The sequence below is a fragment of the Nomascus leucogenys genome, chromosome 3 (genome assembly GCF_006542625.1).
Source record: "Nomascus leucogenys isolate Asia chromosome 3, Asia_NLE_v1, whole genome shotgun sequence".
Classification (NCBI taxonomy): Eukaryota; Metazoa; Chordata; class Mammalia; order Primates; family Hylobatidae; genus Nomascus; species Nomascus leucogenys.
Genome location: NC_044383.1, coordinates 130732500 through 130750106, shown reverse-complemented (window position 1 = coordinate 130750106; position 17607 = coordinate 130732500). Strand labels below are relative to the sequence as shown.

General features: G+C 37.6%; 1 protein-coding gene across 3 annotated transcripts in view; it reads right to left on the bottom strand.

Annotated features, from left to right (window-relative positions):
• UTRN (utrophin) overlaps nucleotides 1-17607 on the bottom strand; it is a 573765-nt gene that overhangs the window by 167083 nt on the left and 389075 nt on the right. For all 3 annotated transcript variants that reach the window (XM_030809793.1, XM_030809794.1, XM_030809795.1), the window contains one exon: nucleotides 5873-6045. In XM_030809793.1, the coding sequence (XP_030665653.1) occupies nucleotides 5873-6045 (173 nt within the window). The remainder of the gene's footprint in view (nucleotides 1-5872; nucleotides 6046-17607) is intronic.

The window sequence follows — 17607 nt, the reverse complement described above, 5'->3', positions numbered from 1 at the left end:
AGGCAGGAGAATTACTTGAACCCAGGAGGTGGAGGTTGCAGTGAGCCAAGTTCGTGCCACTGTACTCCAGCCTGGGAGACAGAGCAAGACTCTGTCTCAAAAAAAAAAAAAAAGTAAAGGGACACTTGAATTAATGAGGAATGTAGAAGCGTGTCCTATATATAGATCAGGAAGAAGCAGAAATAAGATGATGAAAGGTTAGGATAATGGATGCATTCACTTCTAAGGAGATGTTGTTGAGACATGGAGAAGCAGTGCTTAACGAGTCACAATGAGGCTGGCAATTGTCCCTCTTATCCCTGTGTGACAGGGCTCCCTTTTCAGCCAGTGTTTTCTGGCACCACATTTGATGTTTATGGCTGGTATTCAGGCCGTTTGGTGTCCATAGCAGTTGGTAAAGATTCAGAATATTCTCATTGGCTGCTAGGTGAGGAAAATGAGGAAATTAACCTCTATTGAAAGAGTTTCAAGCAAAGTAGGCAATTAAGGGGAAACCCAACATTTAGAGAGAAAAGTGATGGAAGAGTTTCGAGAAATATTTAAGACATAGGAGAATGTGTTCACAATAGAAGGCAGTATAAGGGGCAGATTGTGCATTAAAGGAATGAGAGGAAAGAACAGAGAAGTAGGGCTGAACAGTGTGCTCCACAGTGATCACTTTCAGTAGGCAACGAAGGAGTCAGGAGCCTGGGAGGTGGACTGCCTCTACAGATTTGTTATGAGAACACTCCTCCCACTCCTTGGGGAGGGATTTTCTCACTAAGCACACTCCAGTCTCTTCTCCACCCCTGAAACAGTCCCTGAAAAGGTAGAGTGACGAATCAGATCTGTAAATTCAGGGAGAATAATTGGGCATGCTTAGCTCAGCCCATACGGTCCACTTGACAACAGGCCATGAAGATACTGAGTTCTTTTCTACTCTTCCATGTATGGTTTCTCACTTGGGAAGCCACCTTGCCCAGTGACTGCTGGTGATTCTGCCTCATTCTGGAGTTTGGTTGACAGCCCCACTCACCTTCACTCTAAGTTACCACCTCCAACCTGGCCTCTATTAGTAATTAACATGGCATTTGAGTTCTCTATTGGCCACATGATGAATGCCCCTTGAGCGCACTTTGTTTCATACTTGTTCAGAATCAAGCCAGCAAGGGGGGAAGCTGTTTTGGGAGACCTTCTCAGAAATCTCCAACATTACCGACCAAGAGAGAAAAATACAGGGTAGAGAGAATTCCTATGTCTTTTAAATTAGTGCCAAACAAAGAGGTAATCAATGAGAATAATAATAGCTAACAATTACTGAGCACATACCATGTGCCACTATTTTTGGCAAATGTAGAGGCTAAATTAAACAACAAACCATTTTATCTTTTATAAATATCCAAGTAATAACAAACATGTTATTTTAATTTTATCATTCATTTTTTAAAATATAAAGATGAAGAAGAGATCATTTACGTCTTTAGCTGAACATACCTAATCTAGTTAAAAATGGCTTTTATTCAAAAGTCAGGCAATAACAAATGCTGTCTAGCATGTGGAGAAAAAGGAACCCTTGTGAACTGTTGGTGGGAATGTAAGTTAATATAAACATTATGGAGAACAGTTTGGAGGTTCCTCAAAAAACTAAAAATAGGGCTACCATATGATCCAGCAATCCCACTGCTGGCTATAAACCCAAAAGAAAGGAAATCAGTATATCACAGAAATATCTGCACTCCCATGTTTGTGGCAGCACTGTTCACAATAGTCAAGATTTGGAAGCAACGTAAGTGTTCATCAACAGATAAATGGATAAAGAAAATGTATTTATACACAGTGGAGTACTAGTCCACCATTCTTTCATTTGCAACAATGTGGATGGAAGGGGAGATCATTATGTTAAGTGAAATAAACCAGGTGCAGAAAGACAAACATTGACTATTCTCAGTTATTTTGAGGATCTAAAAATCAAAACAATTGAACTCACGGAGATAGAGTAGAAGGATGGCTACCAGAGGCTGGGAAGGGGAGTTGGTGGGGCAGGGGGGTGATGGGGAGGAAATGGTGATGATTAACAGGTATAAAAAACAGAAAGAATGAATAAGATCAGTATTTGATAGCAAAACAAAGGTGATTATGGTCAATAATAACTTAGTTGTACATTTTAAAATAACTAAAAAAGTATAATTGGATTGTTTGTAACACAAAAGATAAACGCTTGAGGGGACAGATACCACATATTCCATGATGTGATTACTATGCATTGCATGCATGCCTGTACCAAAATATCTCGTGTACTCCATAAATATATACACCTACTATATGCCCACAAACATTAAAAATAAAATTAAAAAACTTTTTTAAAAGCCATACCTAATCTCTGTAAAAGCACGGACAGGTTAATATAGATATAGATACAGCCGCCAGCTGTTATAAACTTGCAATACTATCAACTATAATAATATAGCAAATGCATTCTTCCCTCCTCTTCCCTTCACAGATGAGTTCCTTGAGATAATGAGACTGAGTAGACTCAGTTCTATTTCCACGTCCTCACCTCCCCTTCTGTCTCTTTAGTCCTCTGCAATCAGATTTCTCCCTCAATCGAAAAAGAAAAAAGGCCCTGGCAAAAGGCCACCAAAGCCCTTCTAATTGCTCCTGGACTCTGCAGGCCTGATCTTACTCCACTTCTTCAAGCAGCTTGCACCATTACTTACGCACTAATTTTAGAAATCCCTCTTTCCTTGGCTCTTGACAACATTCCTGGATCTCGTCCCTCTTCAGAATAGGGACTTCTCAGTTTCCTTGCTGCTTCCCTCTCCTTCACCATTCCTTATGTATTAGAGTTTCTTGGACTTCTTTGCTTTGCCCTCTTCTAATGTTTCACCCTCTCTAATAACTAACTCACAATGGTTACCTGCCATCTGTCTCTGGATACCCCCTCCCATCTGTCTATTTCACCTACTGCTCTCTTTTGAAGAGCAGATCTCCATCTAATGGCTTTGGCTATCTTCTCCTGGATGTCTCACCAGTGCCTTAACAACGTGAACTAATTATCTACTCAATCTCTCTCCACTTTCCTAGATGCCAAAAGTGTCTCTTACCAGGTCTCCCCTCTTCAGAACAGGCTCATCCAAGGCATCCTCCACAGTTGTGTGAGGGATTCTTCCAAAGCCCAAATCTAATCATGTCTCCCAATTCCATCCACAGTGGAAGGGAGCTTGGTTACATGTAAGTGTGCATGACTTGTCTCTTACCCCTCTGTCTTTTTGCTAACCATAGTCTTTTCCCCACAACACCAGCAGCAAACTGTATTCTCAGCCAGACTTAATGTATTGATTTTCATATAAACACAGAGTTATTTCAAGCCCCTAACTTAGTTACCCTTCCCCAGTCATCACCTAGACTATCTGGGGAATAACTATATATGTTTCAAGGCTCAGCTAAGGAATGATCTCTTTTATGAAGCCTTCTTTGATCATCTGAAGTGAGAGCAACCACTCTCTGCTTTGAGCCCTACCTTAATCTGAACAGATTTGTGAACCTCTAGGGGTAGGGACTATATCTTATTAATAGCAATGCCTTAAGCACAGAAATAAGTTTTTATTACATGCTTGAATAAGTGCTTGAATCTCTTGAGGTGACTAATCAAAGTAAAAGTTATTTTAATTCATTATCACATTAATTTATTATCACATTTTACTGGAATGTCTGATCTACCTAAATGCAAAAGTCCACTGGCACAAGCATATTCTCCCATCTTCTAAAAATAATGTTAACTTACTTATTACATAATATTCCAACTGTAGTTTATAAGTTCTTTCTCTCCAGGTTAAAAAAAAAAAAGTGTCATGATAGGCTTAGGCAATAACTCCCAAGAAAGACCAAACATTTTTTGTCTGTAACTTTTTACTTAGAATGATCTGTTTATGATATAGGTCTTCATTAAATTATTCTTCCTAAATAAGTCATTCTCTAACCTCTGAAAATCCCAGCACCATGTATACCATCTTCACTAGGGCCAGCTCTGGAATTCTTAGGTTGTTGGCATAGATGACTTTGTTGGATGCTCAGTGAATGCTTTCCACTATTAACATTTTAAATATTTGTATTCATATTTATGAGGAATGGAAAGTTGCAACCTGATGGGATCTAGGCAGTTGAAAATTCAAGTCTTAAACAAGTATAATCCCTCACTACATAGTACTCCCTAATTTTCTTCTCTTATTAAGAAAAAGTGGCCAGGCGCGGTGGCTCACGCTTGTAATTCCAGCACTTTGGGAGGCCGAGGCGGGCGGATCACGAGGTCAGGAGATCGAGACCACGGTGAAATCCCGTCTCTACTAAAAATACAAAAAAAAAATTAGCCGGGCGTGGTGGCGGGCGCTTGTAGTCCCAGCTACTCAGAGAGGCTGAGGCAGGAGAATGGCGTGAACCCGGGAGGCGGAGCTTGCAGTGAGCCGAGATCGTGCCACTGCACTCCAGCCTGGGCGACAGAGCGAGACTCTGTCTCAAAAAAAAAAAAGAAAAAGTAGTTGGCCAATGCTGACCTAGTATATTTTCTAATGGGAACTTTACACAGAGCATCCATGTCCATGCTACATTGCTCCCTTCCTCATATGTAAGAGGAACTACAAATTCCACTCTCTGAGCTCCAGAAGAATAAAAACCTTTGAAAACATCTTAGAAAAAAAATTTTAATTCATTCATGATAAGTAATCATTGAAGATTCTGTTCTCCACTAAATCTTGAAACCAGCTGAGGCAGATCCACTGAGCCCCTTTATGTATAAAAATATTTAACTAGATGCTTTCTTAGGCAGGATTTACATAGATTAGGGAACTATCAAATCATTCCATTCAATCTTCATAGCAATCATGGGTGTTAAATATTTCTATTTTGATTTTGTAAATAAAATAATCTAAGGCTCAAACAGGCTGAGTAGTTTGTTCAAGATCAGAGAGTAAATAGTAAAGTCTGAGTCAAATTCAAGACCATTTGGTTTAATGGCTGTACACATGGTACACGGCAGAAAACAAAACAAAACAAAAACTGATCTAGGACTTCCTGCCAATGTTCTGCTTTCAGATTTTTGCCCAATAACATATTTTTCAGCCAGTATTCACTAAATTTATATATAATTAGGATCTGTCCACTATCTATTAAACACGATCTTAAAATATTCTTGACCCCAATAACACTAATCATACTGTCTCTCTGGATAATTTTCAAGGTATTTTCCTAGTCAGAATTCTGGTCCTAAGGTTCATCCTTCTTTAATTTTACTCTCTCCAAATGCAGACATGAATCATCAATTTTCCATTTTAGTGTCCATAAGAGATATTTAATTTCTATAAATACATTTTGAATGAGGCATACAAACAGGATGATTAAGCAAAACATGTTCACTGCCAAGAGTCAAAAAGATCTAGATTCAAATTCTGGCTTGGCACTTCTTAGCCCCAAAACTTGGCAAGTTTCTTATATTCATTAAACCTCTGTTTCCTCATAGAAGAAATAATGTTACCACCCACCTTACTAGGATTTTTTGATTATGGACTAAAGTAACATTTGTAAAGATCCTAACAAGTACTTAGTCAAGGTAAACACTCAGTAATTAGCAGATGTTGCTAACAGTATTGTTACTAGTATTGTTAGGCTTAAAATATATGAACATTTGTGAATAGTCTAGAACAGCTGGCAGAGAGTATTGGACACAAATAGAGCTTGAACTATATAACTCAAGGAAACAGGCTTTGCATTAAAATCTTAAACTATTTCTGATGAAGTAGCACTGGTGTTAAGGCTGCGCTTTCTCTTTCTGATATACAAAAATCACAAGTATCTACCCCTTCCACCCCATTATTTTTATTTTGATATTGACTATTCTGACCTGATGCTAGCAGATTTTGCTTTTAAGTCATTCCATCTTTGGTTCATATCATCCAGTCGATGTTGAAGCATAGTAGCCTCTTCAGAATTTCCCAAAGCTTTTACCATCTTCTGCCTGTTTCCGTCAATGCTTTTAAATATGTCATTGTGGGCATCAATTTCTGCCTGGATGTCCTAAACAGAGAAAAGCAAATAGATAATGCAAATGTTAGGAATCGGTATATCTTTATATTCACAGATGAGTTGCTCTCAAGCAAAATAGTTCATTTCACCTTAAATTATAAGAAATTCAAGTGCTTCCAAAATTCTTATTATTCTGAAAATTATAGTCTTTAAATCTTCAATACCTCCAGCTTTGTTCTTTTTGCTTAGGATTGTCTTGGCTATACAGGCTCTTTTTTGGTTCCATATGAAATTTAAAGTCATTTTCTCTAGTTCTGTGAAGAAAGTCAATGGTAGCTTGATGGGAATAGCACTGAATCTATCAATTACTCTGGGCAGCAAAAGAAACTATCATCAGAGTGAACAGGCAACCTACAGAATGGGAGAAAACTTCTGCAATCTATCCATCTGACAAAGGGCTAATATCCAGAATCTACGAGGAACTTAAATTTACAAGAAAAAAAGCAAACAACCCCATCAAAAAGTGGGCAAAGGATTCGAAGAGACACTTCTCAAAAGAAGATATTTATGTGGCCACAAACATATGAAAAAAAGCTCATCAGCACTGGTCATTAGAGAAATGCAAATCAAAACCACAGTGAGATACCATCTCCTGCCAGTTAGAATGGTGAGGAAACAACGGGGTGCTGGCGAGGATGTGGAGAAATTGGAATGCTTTTACACTGTTGGTGGCAGTGTAAATTAGTACAACCATTGTGGAAGACAGTGTGGTGATTCCTCAAGGATATAGAACCAAAAATGCCATTTGACCCAGAATCCCATCACTGGGTATATACCCAAAGGATTTTAAATCATTCTACCACAAAGAAAAATGCACATGTATGTTTACTGCAGCACTATTTACAATAACAAAGACTTGAAACCAACCCAAATGCCCATCAATGATAGACTGGATAAAGCAAATGTGGCACATATACACCATGGAATACTATACAGCCATAAAAAATAACGAGTTCATGTCCTTTGCAGGGACATGGGTGAAGCTGGAAACCATCATCCTCAGCAAACTAACACAGGAACAGAAAACCAAACACCACATGTTCTCACTCATAAGTGGGAGCTGAAAAATGAGAACACATGGACACAGGCAAGGGGACATCACACACCGGGGGATGTCGGGGGGTAGGCGGAAAGGAGAGGGAGAGCATTAGGACAAATACCTAATGTATGCAGGGCTTAAAACCTAGATGACGGGTTGATAGGTGCAGCAAACCACCATGTCACATGTACACCTATGGAACAAACCTGCACGTTCAGCACATGTATCCCAGAACTTAAATTGAAATTTTTTAAAAGGCGTTCAATACATTGACTCCTCAATTTTTTAAAAAAATGTATTATAATCTATATTTCATGTACCAGGGAGTTAGATGTTGGTATATCAGATTCAATTAGCAATTTTTGAAATTTTATACCACTGTTGTTGCCAAATCATTGAACTTTGCTTAATATCCAACAGACTCTTACTCTCCCCTTTTCACATAGGTAAAACTTCCCTTAAAATATTACACCTTACAGAGGTCACTAAGATATTACATAACTATAACTAAAGTGTTTTTCACATTTTGAAACATTTACTAATAGTTTGTCCTTTCAGTCTTATATAAAATTTATCTCTAAAATGTTAAAAGAATATTTTCATATACAAGTTCATCATCTTTAAGACATAAAAACTAGTAACGATGGTTTCATCACACACCGGGGCCTGTTGTGGGGTGGGGGGCTAGGGAAGGGATAGCATTAGGAGAAATACCTAATGTAGATGACAGGTTAATGGGTGCAACAAACCACCATGGCACATGTATACCTATGTAACAAACCTGCACGTTTTGCACATGTATCCCAGAACTTCAAGTATAATTAAAAAAAAAAAATTTTTTAACTTGTCAGCAAAAATACTTCCAAAAGCATAGAATAACTGATACATTCAGGCTTATGCACACACAAAAACAGAGAAAGAGGGAAGAGTGAAATTTTGACAAGATCTAGCCTTTATACACATATTTAAGTGATGCTATTTGATTTAAAATGGTTCTTAAATTTATCAGCCTAATTATTTTATTATTGCTGTGAAAGATCATTCTTGGGAATAAGCACTAAAAACATATATTTGGCATGTAAATAACAATCTAATTCTTCTGTAACAGAAAACTTTCTGGCTAACTATAAAGAAAGTACAAAGAAAGTCAGTCTCCCTAACTTTACTTGCCCTTAATCTATTTTGATAACTAAATATAAAAGAAAATATTATCCCACTGATTTATCCAAAACGATTGCATGCATTATCTGGGAAATTTCAATAATTTATTTCTATCCAGTATTAAATGAAAAAGCCAAAAAAAAGAAAAATAGTTTATCTTTATAAAATACATTTGGGGGCAGTTTAAGTAAAATTAGAATTATTATAAATTTTTTAAAAATTGGTTCCGATTTTGGGGAAACATTTGGCAATCTATATCAAAAGCCATATACTTAAAATTCTTTTGAGGAAAATGGCAGATAGGAGACAGGTCTAATGCACAGCTCCTGCCTAGACAGACAGAACAGCGTCTGGAGACTCACACTGTGAACTTTCGCTCCAAGAACCACTGCAGGAACATACCAGGAAAACCAAAAGAATTCACAGACCCTTTCAAAGAAGCAACTTGCCACTGCAAATGCCACAAGACAGCATAAGCTCTTGGGAGTTTTACAGCCTCACCCATCACCTGAGATGACCTGAGTACTCATCCTGGCCAACATAGAGCAACATTATACCATCCTTCTACTACTGCAGCTGGCGCTCTCTTGAAAGCACCACCATCTGGCTAGAGGCCAACCAACTCAAGTCATGACAGCAACTCATAACAGAACAACCCTGCTCCAAAGAAGGAGAAAACAACAGCTAATTCCACTGCTTACCACACGTCAGCTTAACCACAAGTCCTGAGTATGTTCACATGACAACTTCACTGCTAGCATAACTGGCATTCGAGAAAACCAGAGCACTAAACCAAACTACAACCAAGGATTCCCACAGAGTCCACTTCACTCCCCTGCAGCCTCCACTGGAGCAGGTGCTACTATCCACGGCTGGGAGACCTGAGGACAGATCACATCACAGACTCTTTGCAGACATTCCCTAGGACCAGATTGGAGCCCAGTAGCCCTGCTGGGTGGCTAGACGCAGAAGAGCATAACAATCACTGCAGTCTGGTTCTCAGGAAGCCCCATCCCTAGGGGAAGGGGGAGACCACTACATCAAGTGATCATCTTATGGGGCAAAAGAATCTGAACAGCAGCCTGTGAGTTCCAGATCTTTCCAATGAAACAGTCTATTCAAATGAGAAGGGGAACTAAAAAAGCAGTTCTGGTAATATGACAAAATAAAGTTCTATAACAGCCTCAAAAGATCACATTACCTTTCCAGCAATGGATCCAATCCAAACCAACAAGAAATATCTGAATTGCCAGATAAATAATTCAGAAGGTTGATTATTAAGCTACTCAAGGAGGCACCAGAGAAAGGTAAAAACCACCTTAAAGAAATTTTAAAAATGGCCAAGTGTGGTGGCTCACGCCAGTAATCCCAGTACTTTGGGAGGCCAAGGCAGGAGGGTCACTTGAACTCAGGAGTTTGAGACCTGCCTGGGCAACATGGTGAAACCCCATCTCTACCCAAAATACAAAAAAAATAGCTGGAAATGGTGGAATGCACCTGTGGTCCCAGCTACTTGGGAGACTGAGGTGGGAAGACTGCTTGAGCCTGGGAGGCAGAGTTACAGTGGGCCAAGGTCACACCACTACACACCAGCCTGGGTGACAGGGGGAGACCTCATCTCAAAAAAAGAAATTAAAAAAACAACACAGGTTATGGATGAAAAAGTCTTCAGAGAAATAGATACCATAAATAAAAGACAATCACAACTTCTGGAAATGAAAGACACACTTAGAGAAATGCAAAATACACTGAAAAGTTTCAAGAGAATTGAGCAAGTAGAAAAAAAAAAAAACTTCAGAGCTCAAAGACAAGGCTTTCTAACTAACCCAATCTGACAAAGACAAAGAAAAAATAATTAAAAAAAAAAACAGCCTCCAAGAAATTTAGGATTATGTTAAACAACCAAATCTAAGAATAATTCATGTTCCTGAGGAAGAAGAGAAACCTAAAAGTTTGGAAAATTTATTTGAAAAAAAAAAATCAATGAAAACTTCCATGGTTTTGCTAAAAATCTAGACATCCAAATACAAGAAGCTGAAAGAACACCCGGGAAATTCATCACAAAAAGATCATCGCCTAGGCATCAGGTTATCCAAAATCAAAATGAAGAAAAGAATCTTAAGAGCTGTGAGGCAAAAGCATCAGGTAACCTACAAGGGAAATCCTATAAGATTAACAGCAGATTTATCAGCAGAAACTCTGCAAGCCAGAAGGGATTGGGGTCTTACTGTTAGCCTCCCTAAACAAAATAACTATCAGCCAAGAATTTTGCATCCAGTGAAACTAAGCTTCATAAATTAAGCAGAGATAAAGTCTTTTTCAGACAAATAAATGCTGAGAGAATTCACCACTACCAAATCAGTACTACGAGAAATCATAAAAGGAGCTCCAAATCTTGAAAAATGCCTTGAAATACACCAAAATATAATCTCCTTAAATCATAAATCTCACAGAACCTATAAAACAACACAATTTTTTAAAAAAGGGTATTCAAGCAACAACCAGCATAATGAATAGAATAGTACCTCACATCTCAATATTAACATTGAATGTAAATAGCCTAAATGCTCCACTTAAAAGATACAGAATGGCAGAATGAATAAAAATCCAACAACCAAGTATCTGCTGCCTTCAAGAGACTCACCTAACACATAAGGACTCATAAAAATTCAAAGTAAAGGATTAGAAAAAGATATTACATGCAAATGGAAACCAAAAGCAAGCAGGAGTAGCTATTCTTATATCAGACAAAACAGACTTTAAAGCAAAAACTAAAAAGACAAGAAAGGATATTATATAATGATAAAAGGATTAGTCCATACACCTAACATAGGAGCTCCCAAATTTATAAAATAATTACTACTAGACCTAAAAAATGGGACAGATAGCAACACAATAATTGTAGGGGACTTCAATATTCCACTGACAGCACTAGAGGGGTCATCAAGACAGAAAGTCAACAAAGAAACAATGAACTTAAACTATACCCTAGAACAAATGGGCTTAACAGATATTTATAGAACAGTCTACCTAACAACTGCAGAATATACATTCTTTTCATCAGCACATGGAACATTCTTCAAGACAGACCATATGATAGGCCATAAAACAATCCTCAATAAATTTAAGAAAATCAAAATTATATCAAGTACTTTCTCAGAAGACCACAATGGAATAAAATTGTGAATTAATTCTGAAAGGAACCTTCAAAAGTATACAAATACATGGAAATTAAATAATCTGCTCCTGAATGATCTTTCAGTTAACAAAGATATCAAGATGGAAATTAAAAAATTCTTTGAACTGAACAATAATAGTGACACAACCTATCAAAACCTCTGGGATATAGCAAAAGTGGTGCTAAGAGGAATGTACACAGCATTAAATGTCTACACCAAAAAGTCTGAAAGAGCACAAACAGACAACTTAAGGTCACACCTCAAGGAACCAGAGAAACAAGAGCAAGCCAAACCCAAATCCAGCAGAAGAAAAGAAATAACAAAGATCAGAGCAGGACTAAATGAAAGTGAAACAAACAAACAAAAAACACAAAAAGTAAGTGAAACAAAGAGCTGGTTCTTTGAAAAGATAAATAAAACTGATAGACCATTAACATGATTAACCAAGAAAAGAAGAGAGAGGATATAAATGAGCTCAATTAGAAATGAAATGAGTGATACTACAACTGATACTACAGAAATTCAAAAGATGATTCAAGGCTACCATGAGCAATGTGAACACCTTTACACACATAAGCTAGAAAACATAGAGGAGATGGATAAATTCCTGGAAATATACAACCCTCCTAAATTAAACCAGGGAGAAAGAGAAACTCAGAATAGACTAGTAACAAGCAGCAAGATTGAAATGGTAATTAAAAAGCTACCAAAAAAAAAAAAAAGTCCAGGACCAGATGGATTCACAGCTGAATTCTATCAGACATTCAAAGAAAAACAGGTACCAATCCTATTGACACTATTCTATGAGACAGAGAAAGAGGAAATCCTCCCTAAATCATTCCATGAAGTCAGTATCACCCTGATACCAAAACCAGAAAGGGACATAACAAAAAAGAAAACTACAGACCAATATCACTGATAAACACAGATCCAAAAATCCTCAAAAACATACTAGCTAACTGAATCAAACAGCATATCAAACAGATAATCCACCACGATCAAATGGGTTTCATACCAGGGATGCAGGGATGGTTTAACATACACAAGTCAATAAATGTGATACAACACATAATAGAATTAAAAACAAAAAATCACATGATCATCTCAATAGCCACAGAAAAAGCAATTGACAAAATCCAGCATCCCTTTACGATTAAAACCCTCAGGAAAATTGGCATAGACAAGACATTCCCTAAGGTAATAAAAGCCATCTATGATGAATTCACAGCCAACCTTATACTTAATGGGGAAAAGTTAAAAGCATTCCCCCTGAGAAATGGAACAAGACAAGGATGTCCACTTTCATCACTTTTATTCAACATAGTACTGGAAGTACTAGACAGTGCAATCAGACAAGAGAAAGAAATAAAGGACATCCAAATCTGTAAAAAGGAAGTCAAACTGTTAGCTGTTCAACATAGTACTGGAAGTCCTAGACAGTGCAATCAGACAAGAGAAAGAAATAAAGGGCATACAAATCTGTAAAAAGGAAGTCAAACTATTATCTGTAAAAAGGAAGTCAAACTGTTAGCTGATGACATGACCGTATACCTAAAAAACCCTAAAGACTCAACCAAAAAGCTCCCAGATCTGATAAATAAATTCAGTAAAGTTTCAGGATACAAAATGAATGTACACAAATCAGTGGCACAGCTATACACCAACAGTGACCAAGCTGAGAACAAATCAAGAATTCAACCCCTTTTAAAATAGCTGTAAAAAAAATAAAATACTTAGGATTATACCTAACCAAGGAGGTAAAAGATCTCTACAAGGAAAACTATAAAATGCTGCTGAAAGAAATCACAGACAACACAAACAAATGGAAGCACATCCCATGCTCATGTATGAGTAGAATAAATATTGTGAAAATGACTATACTGTCAAAAACAATCTATAAATTCTACATGATTCCCATCAAAATACCAGCATCATTCTTCATAGAACTAGAAAAAAAAAACTCTAAAATTCATATGGAAGCAAAAAGGACCCCACACAGCCAAAGCAAGACTAAACAAAAGGAAGAAATCTGGAGGCATCCCATTACCTGACTTCAAACTATACTACAAGGCTATACTTACCAAAAGAGCATGGTACTGGTATAAAGACAGGCACATAGACTAATGGATCAGAATAGAGAGCCCAGAAATAAAGCCAAATATATACAGACAACTGATTTTCGACACAGCAAACACAAGCATAAAGTGGGGAATGTTACTCTATTCAACAAATGGTGCTGGGTTAATTGGTAAGCCACATGCAGAAGAATGAAATTGGATCCTCATCTCTCACCTTATACAAAAATCAATTCAAGATGGATCAAAGACTTAAATCTAAGATCTGAAACCATAAAAATTCTAGAAGATAACATCAGAAAAACTCTTCTAGACATTGGCTTAGGCAAAGATTTCATGACCAAGAACCCAAAAGCAAATGCAACAAAAACAATTATAAATAGACGGGACTTAATTAAATGAAAAAGCTTCTACACAGCGAAAGAAACAATCAGCAGAGGAAATGGACAGCCCATAGAGTCACAGAGTGGGAGAAAATATTCACAAACTATGCATCCAGCAAAGGACTAATATCCAGAATCCACAAGGAACTCAAACAAATCAGCAAGAATAAAAACAAATAATCCCATCAAAAACTTGGTTAAGGACATGAATAGACAATTCCCAAAAGAAGATACACAAATGGCCAACAAACACATGAAAAAATGCTCAGCATCACTAATTATCAGGGAAATGCAAATCAAAACCACAATGTGATACCCCCTTACTCCTGCAAGAATGGCCGTAATTTAAAAATAAAAGAAAATAGATACTGGTGTAGATGTGGTAAAAAGGGAAGTTTTACACTGCTCATGGGAGTATAAACTAGTACAACCACTATGAAAAACAGTATGGAGAGTCCTTAAAGAACTAAAAGTAGAACTACAATTTGATCCATCAATTCCATACTTGGGTATCTTCCCAGAAGAAAAGAAGTCATTATATGAGAAAGACATGTGCACAGGAATGTTTATAGCAACACCATTTGTGATTGCAAAAATATGGAACCAGCACAAATGCCAATCAGTCAACAAGTGGATAAAGAAAATGTAAACATACATGTATACACACACGCACACACACACACACACACACATACCATGGAATACTACTCAAGCATAAAAAGGAATGAAATAATGGCATTCACAGAAACCTGGATAGAGTTGGAGACCATTATCCTAAGTGAAGTAAGTCAGGAATGGAAAATCAAACATCGTATGTCCTCACTTGTAAGTGGGAGCTGAGCTATGATGACAGAAGGTCATAAGAATGGTATAATGGACTCTGGGAGCTCCAGGGGAAGGGTGGGAGGTGGGGTGAGGGATAAAAGACTACACATTAGGTTCAGTGTACACTGCTTGGGTGATGAGTGCACCAAAATCTCAGAAATCATCACTAAAGAATTTATGGATGTAACCAAACATCACCTGTTCCCCCCAAAACTACTGCAATTTTAAAAAGCTATAAAAATGTTAAAATTATCTAACTTAAGAAGACTTATGTATAAAAAATGTTTTAAGACACTGATTGTTTTTAGAGTAAAAGAGTGGAAGCTATCATAATATATTAGTGGTGATATAATATTTTTAAAAACAGGATATAAAACTATATATTATGAAAATTTCATTTTTAAAAGTACGTATTTTAATTGGCATACGCATTTGTGTATAATTTTACACATACACAATAGGACTATAAAAATAAACAAAAATAGTGTAACCTCTATAGAAGAGGATTACAGATAAGTTTAGTTTTCTTCTCTATACTTTTCTGAGTTTTCAAAAAGTTAAACTCAAAGTTTCTTTTCATTAGATAAATCTAACAAATTTAAGATAGAGTGTCTATCAATTTTTTTCCTACTCTTCCCTTATAAAATTGTCAGCATAACTATCCATATTAGTTTGACAATTATCTTTTCCTCCTGAATTTAATGGAAGCAACCTAATTGTAGCTAACTCTGGTGTGACAGCCACTAATGTACCATAAGTAAGTGTGAATTTACAAACAGAAAAGCAGGCACCAGAGTTGGGTATGAAGATGTGGTGTGAGTCTCCATGGCTTTCATTGGTAATGAACAGTAAAACAGCTCACTGCAGAAATAGAACACTTTCATTTCAGGCAATGAATCTGAATTAGTAAATGAGAACAAACTCCTAAACACCGTAGTTCTATTGTCCTTCTACTCTGAAGCTTTTCTTTATAAGACTCTGCTATAGTCTGAATATTTGTGTCCTCCCAAAATTCTTTTTTTTTTTTGAACCCCTAACCCTGACAATAATGGTATTAGGAGGTGGGGCCTTTGGGAGGTGATAAGATCATGGCTGGAGCTCTCATGAATGAGATTACTACCCCTGTAAAGGAAGCCCCAGAGAGCTGCCCTGCCCTTGCCATCATGTGAAGACCCACCTGGAAGGTAACACCTATGAACCAGAAAGCAGGCCCTCACTAGAATATCCAATCTGCCAGTGCCTTGATCTTGGACTTCCCCGTCCCCAGATCTGAGAGAAATACATTTCTGTGGTTTATAAGCTACTCAGTCTATGGCATTTTGTTACAGCAGCCCAAACTGACTAAGACAGCCGCACTCATCATAAGTTTCTCTTGTTATAAATAAATAAGCAGGGTGAAAATTGACATAGGAATACTTTAAATACTCAGAATGCTTTTCTTCATTTAAAATTCACTCCTAGTAAGCACACCCATGCACTCTACCAAGAATCCAGGCTTAGGGACCAGCATCTAAGTGATTGTTTTTCAATCACCCATAGATCTCCACTAACCAGAAACACCCATGGAAGGGCCTTTTGCGCCTCACTACTCCAATCAGCATGTTAGGAAGACGTCAGTTACATGAGGTGAATGGGCAGCACTGACCTAGTATTATTTCTGATGGGATTTGAGATGTCTAACATGACACTAATAGGGTCAGATTTGGAGACTGGGTGAGATGAACACAAAGTTTAATAGACAGCTCCTGCAAGATTTATGGTCCAAATTTGCAAACCCATTGATCTCTGAGGTTATCTGACCCAAATGACAAAACCAAATCCGGTCCAATGCACAGCGTGGTTTGCAGTTTGCAGAATTAGGCCTAACCGCTGAATAAAGACTCTGAGGCTGTTGAATCTTTTGCATTTCACTGGCAGTTCTATCCCAGAGCAGTGCAGAACAGAAGTGAACAGGGCAGCCGGGAAACAGAGCCAGATAATGATTCAAGGTTCTCAGCCTGTGCAACATTATGTATAGAAAATTGCAGTCTCAATATAATCATAGTTTGAGATGTGCCAAATAGAAATTCTCAGTGAAAAAAAGAAAAAGGGAAGTTCTGCTGAAAAGTTCTTTGGTGTCATCTCCTGATACAACTGTTCTATTTTTGTGTCCTGAAGTGCATTTTAAGACATCTAAAGAGACATATTTAAAGGTGTGCAGATAGTGTTTTGCAATGATTTTATGCTTATGCTATATATCTGTATGGTAGCCATCTTTCTCAAGAAGCTCAATGACACAACAAGCAAGGCACCTCTTTGCTCTCTATTGCCAAGGAGAACCTGGCTTCAAATCTCCTATTTAAGTTCCTATACATCATTATCGATGAACCACACCTAAAATCACAAGACAACTTCAAACCACAACATCCTGATGTGGTTTGACCTATTTGATTCCTTTCATATTGAAGAGAAGCAAAAAGTAAAAGGCCGGGCACAGTGGCTCATGCCTGGAATCCCAGAACTTTGGGAGGCTGAGGCAGGTGGGTCACCTGAGGTCAGGAGTTCCAGATCAGCCTAGCCAACAGGATGAAAACCCCATCTCTAATAAAAATAGAAAAAAATTAGCTGGGTGTGGTGGTGCATGTCTGTAATCCCAGCTACTCGGGAGGCTGAGGCAGGAGAATCACTTGAGCCCTGGAGGCAAAGGCTGCAGTGAGCTGAGATGGTGCCACTGCACTCCAGCCTGGATGACAGAGGGGGATTTCTTCTAAAAGAAGAAGAAGAAAGAAAAGAAGAAGAAGAAGAAGGAGAAGGAGAAGGAGAAGGAGAAGGAGAAGAAGAAGAAGAAGAAGAAGAAGAAGAAGAAGAAGAAGAAGAAGAAGAAGAAGAAGAAAGAGAAGGAGGAGGAGGAA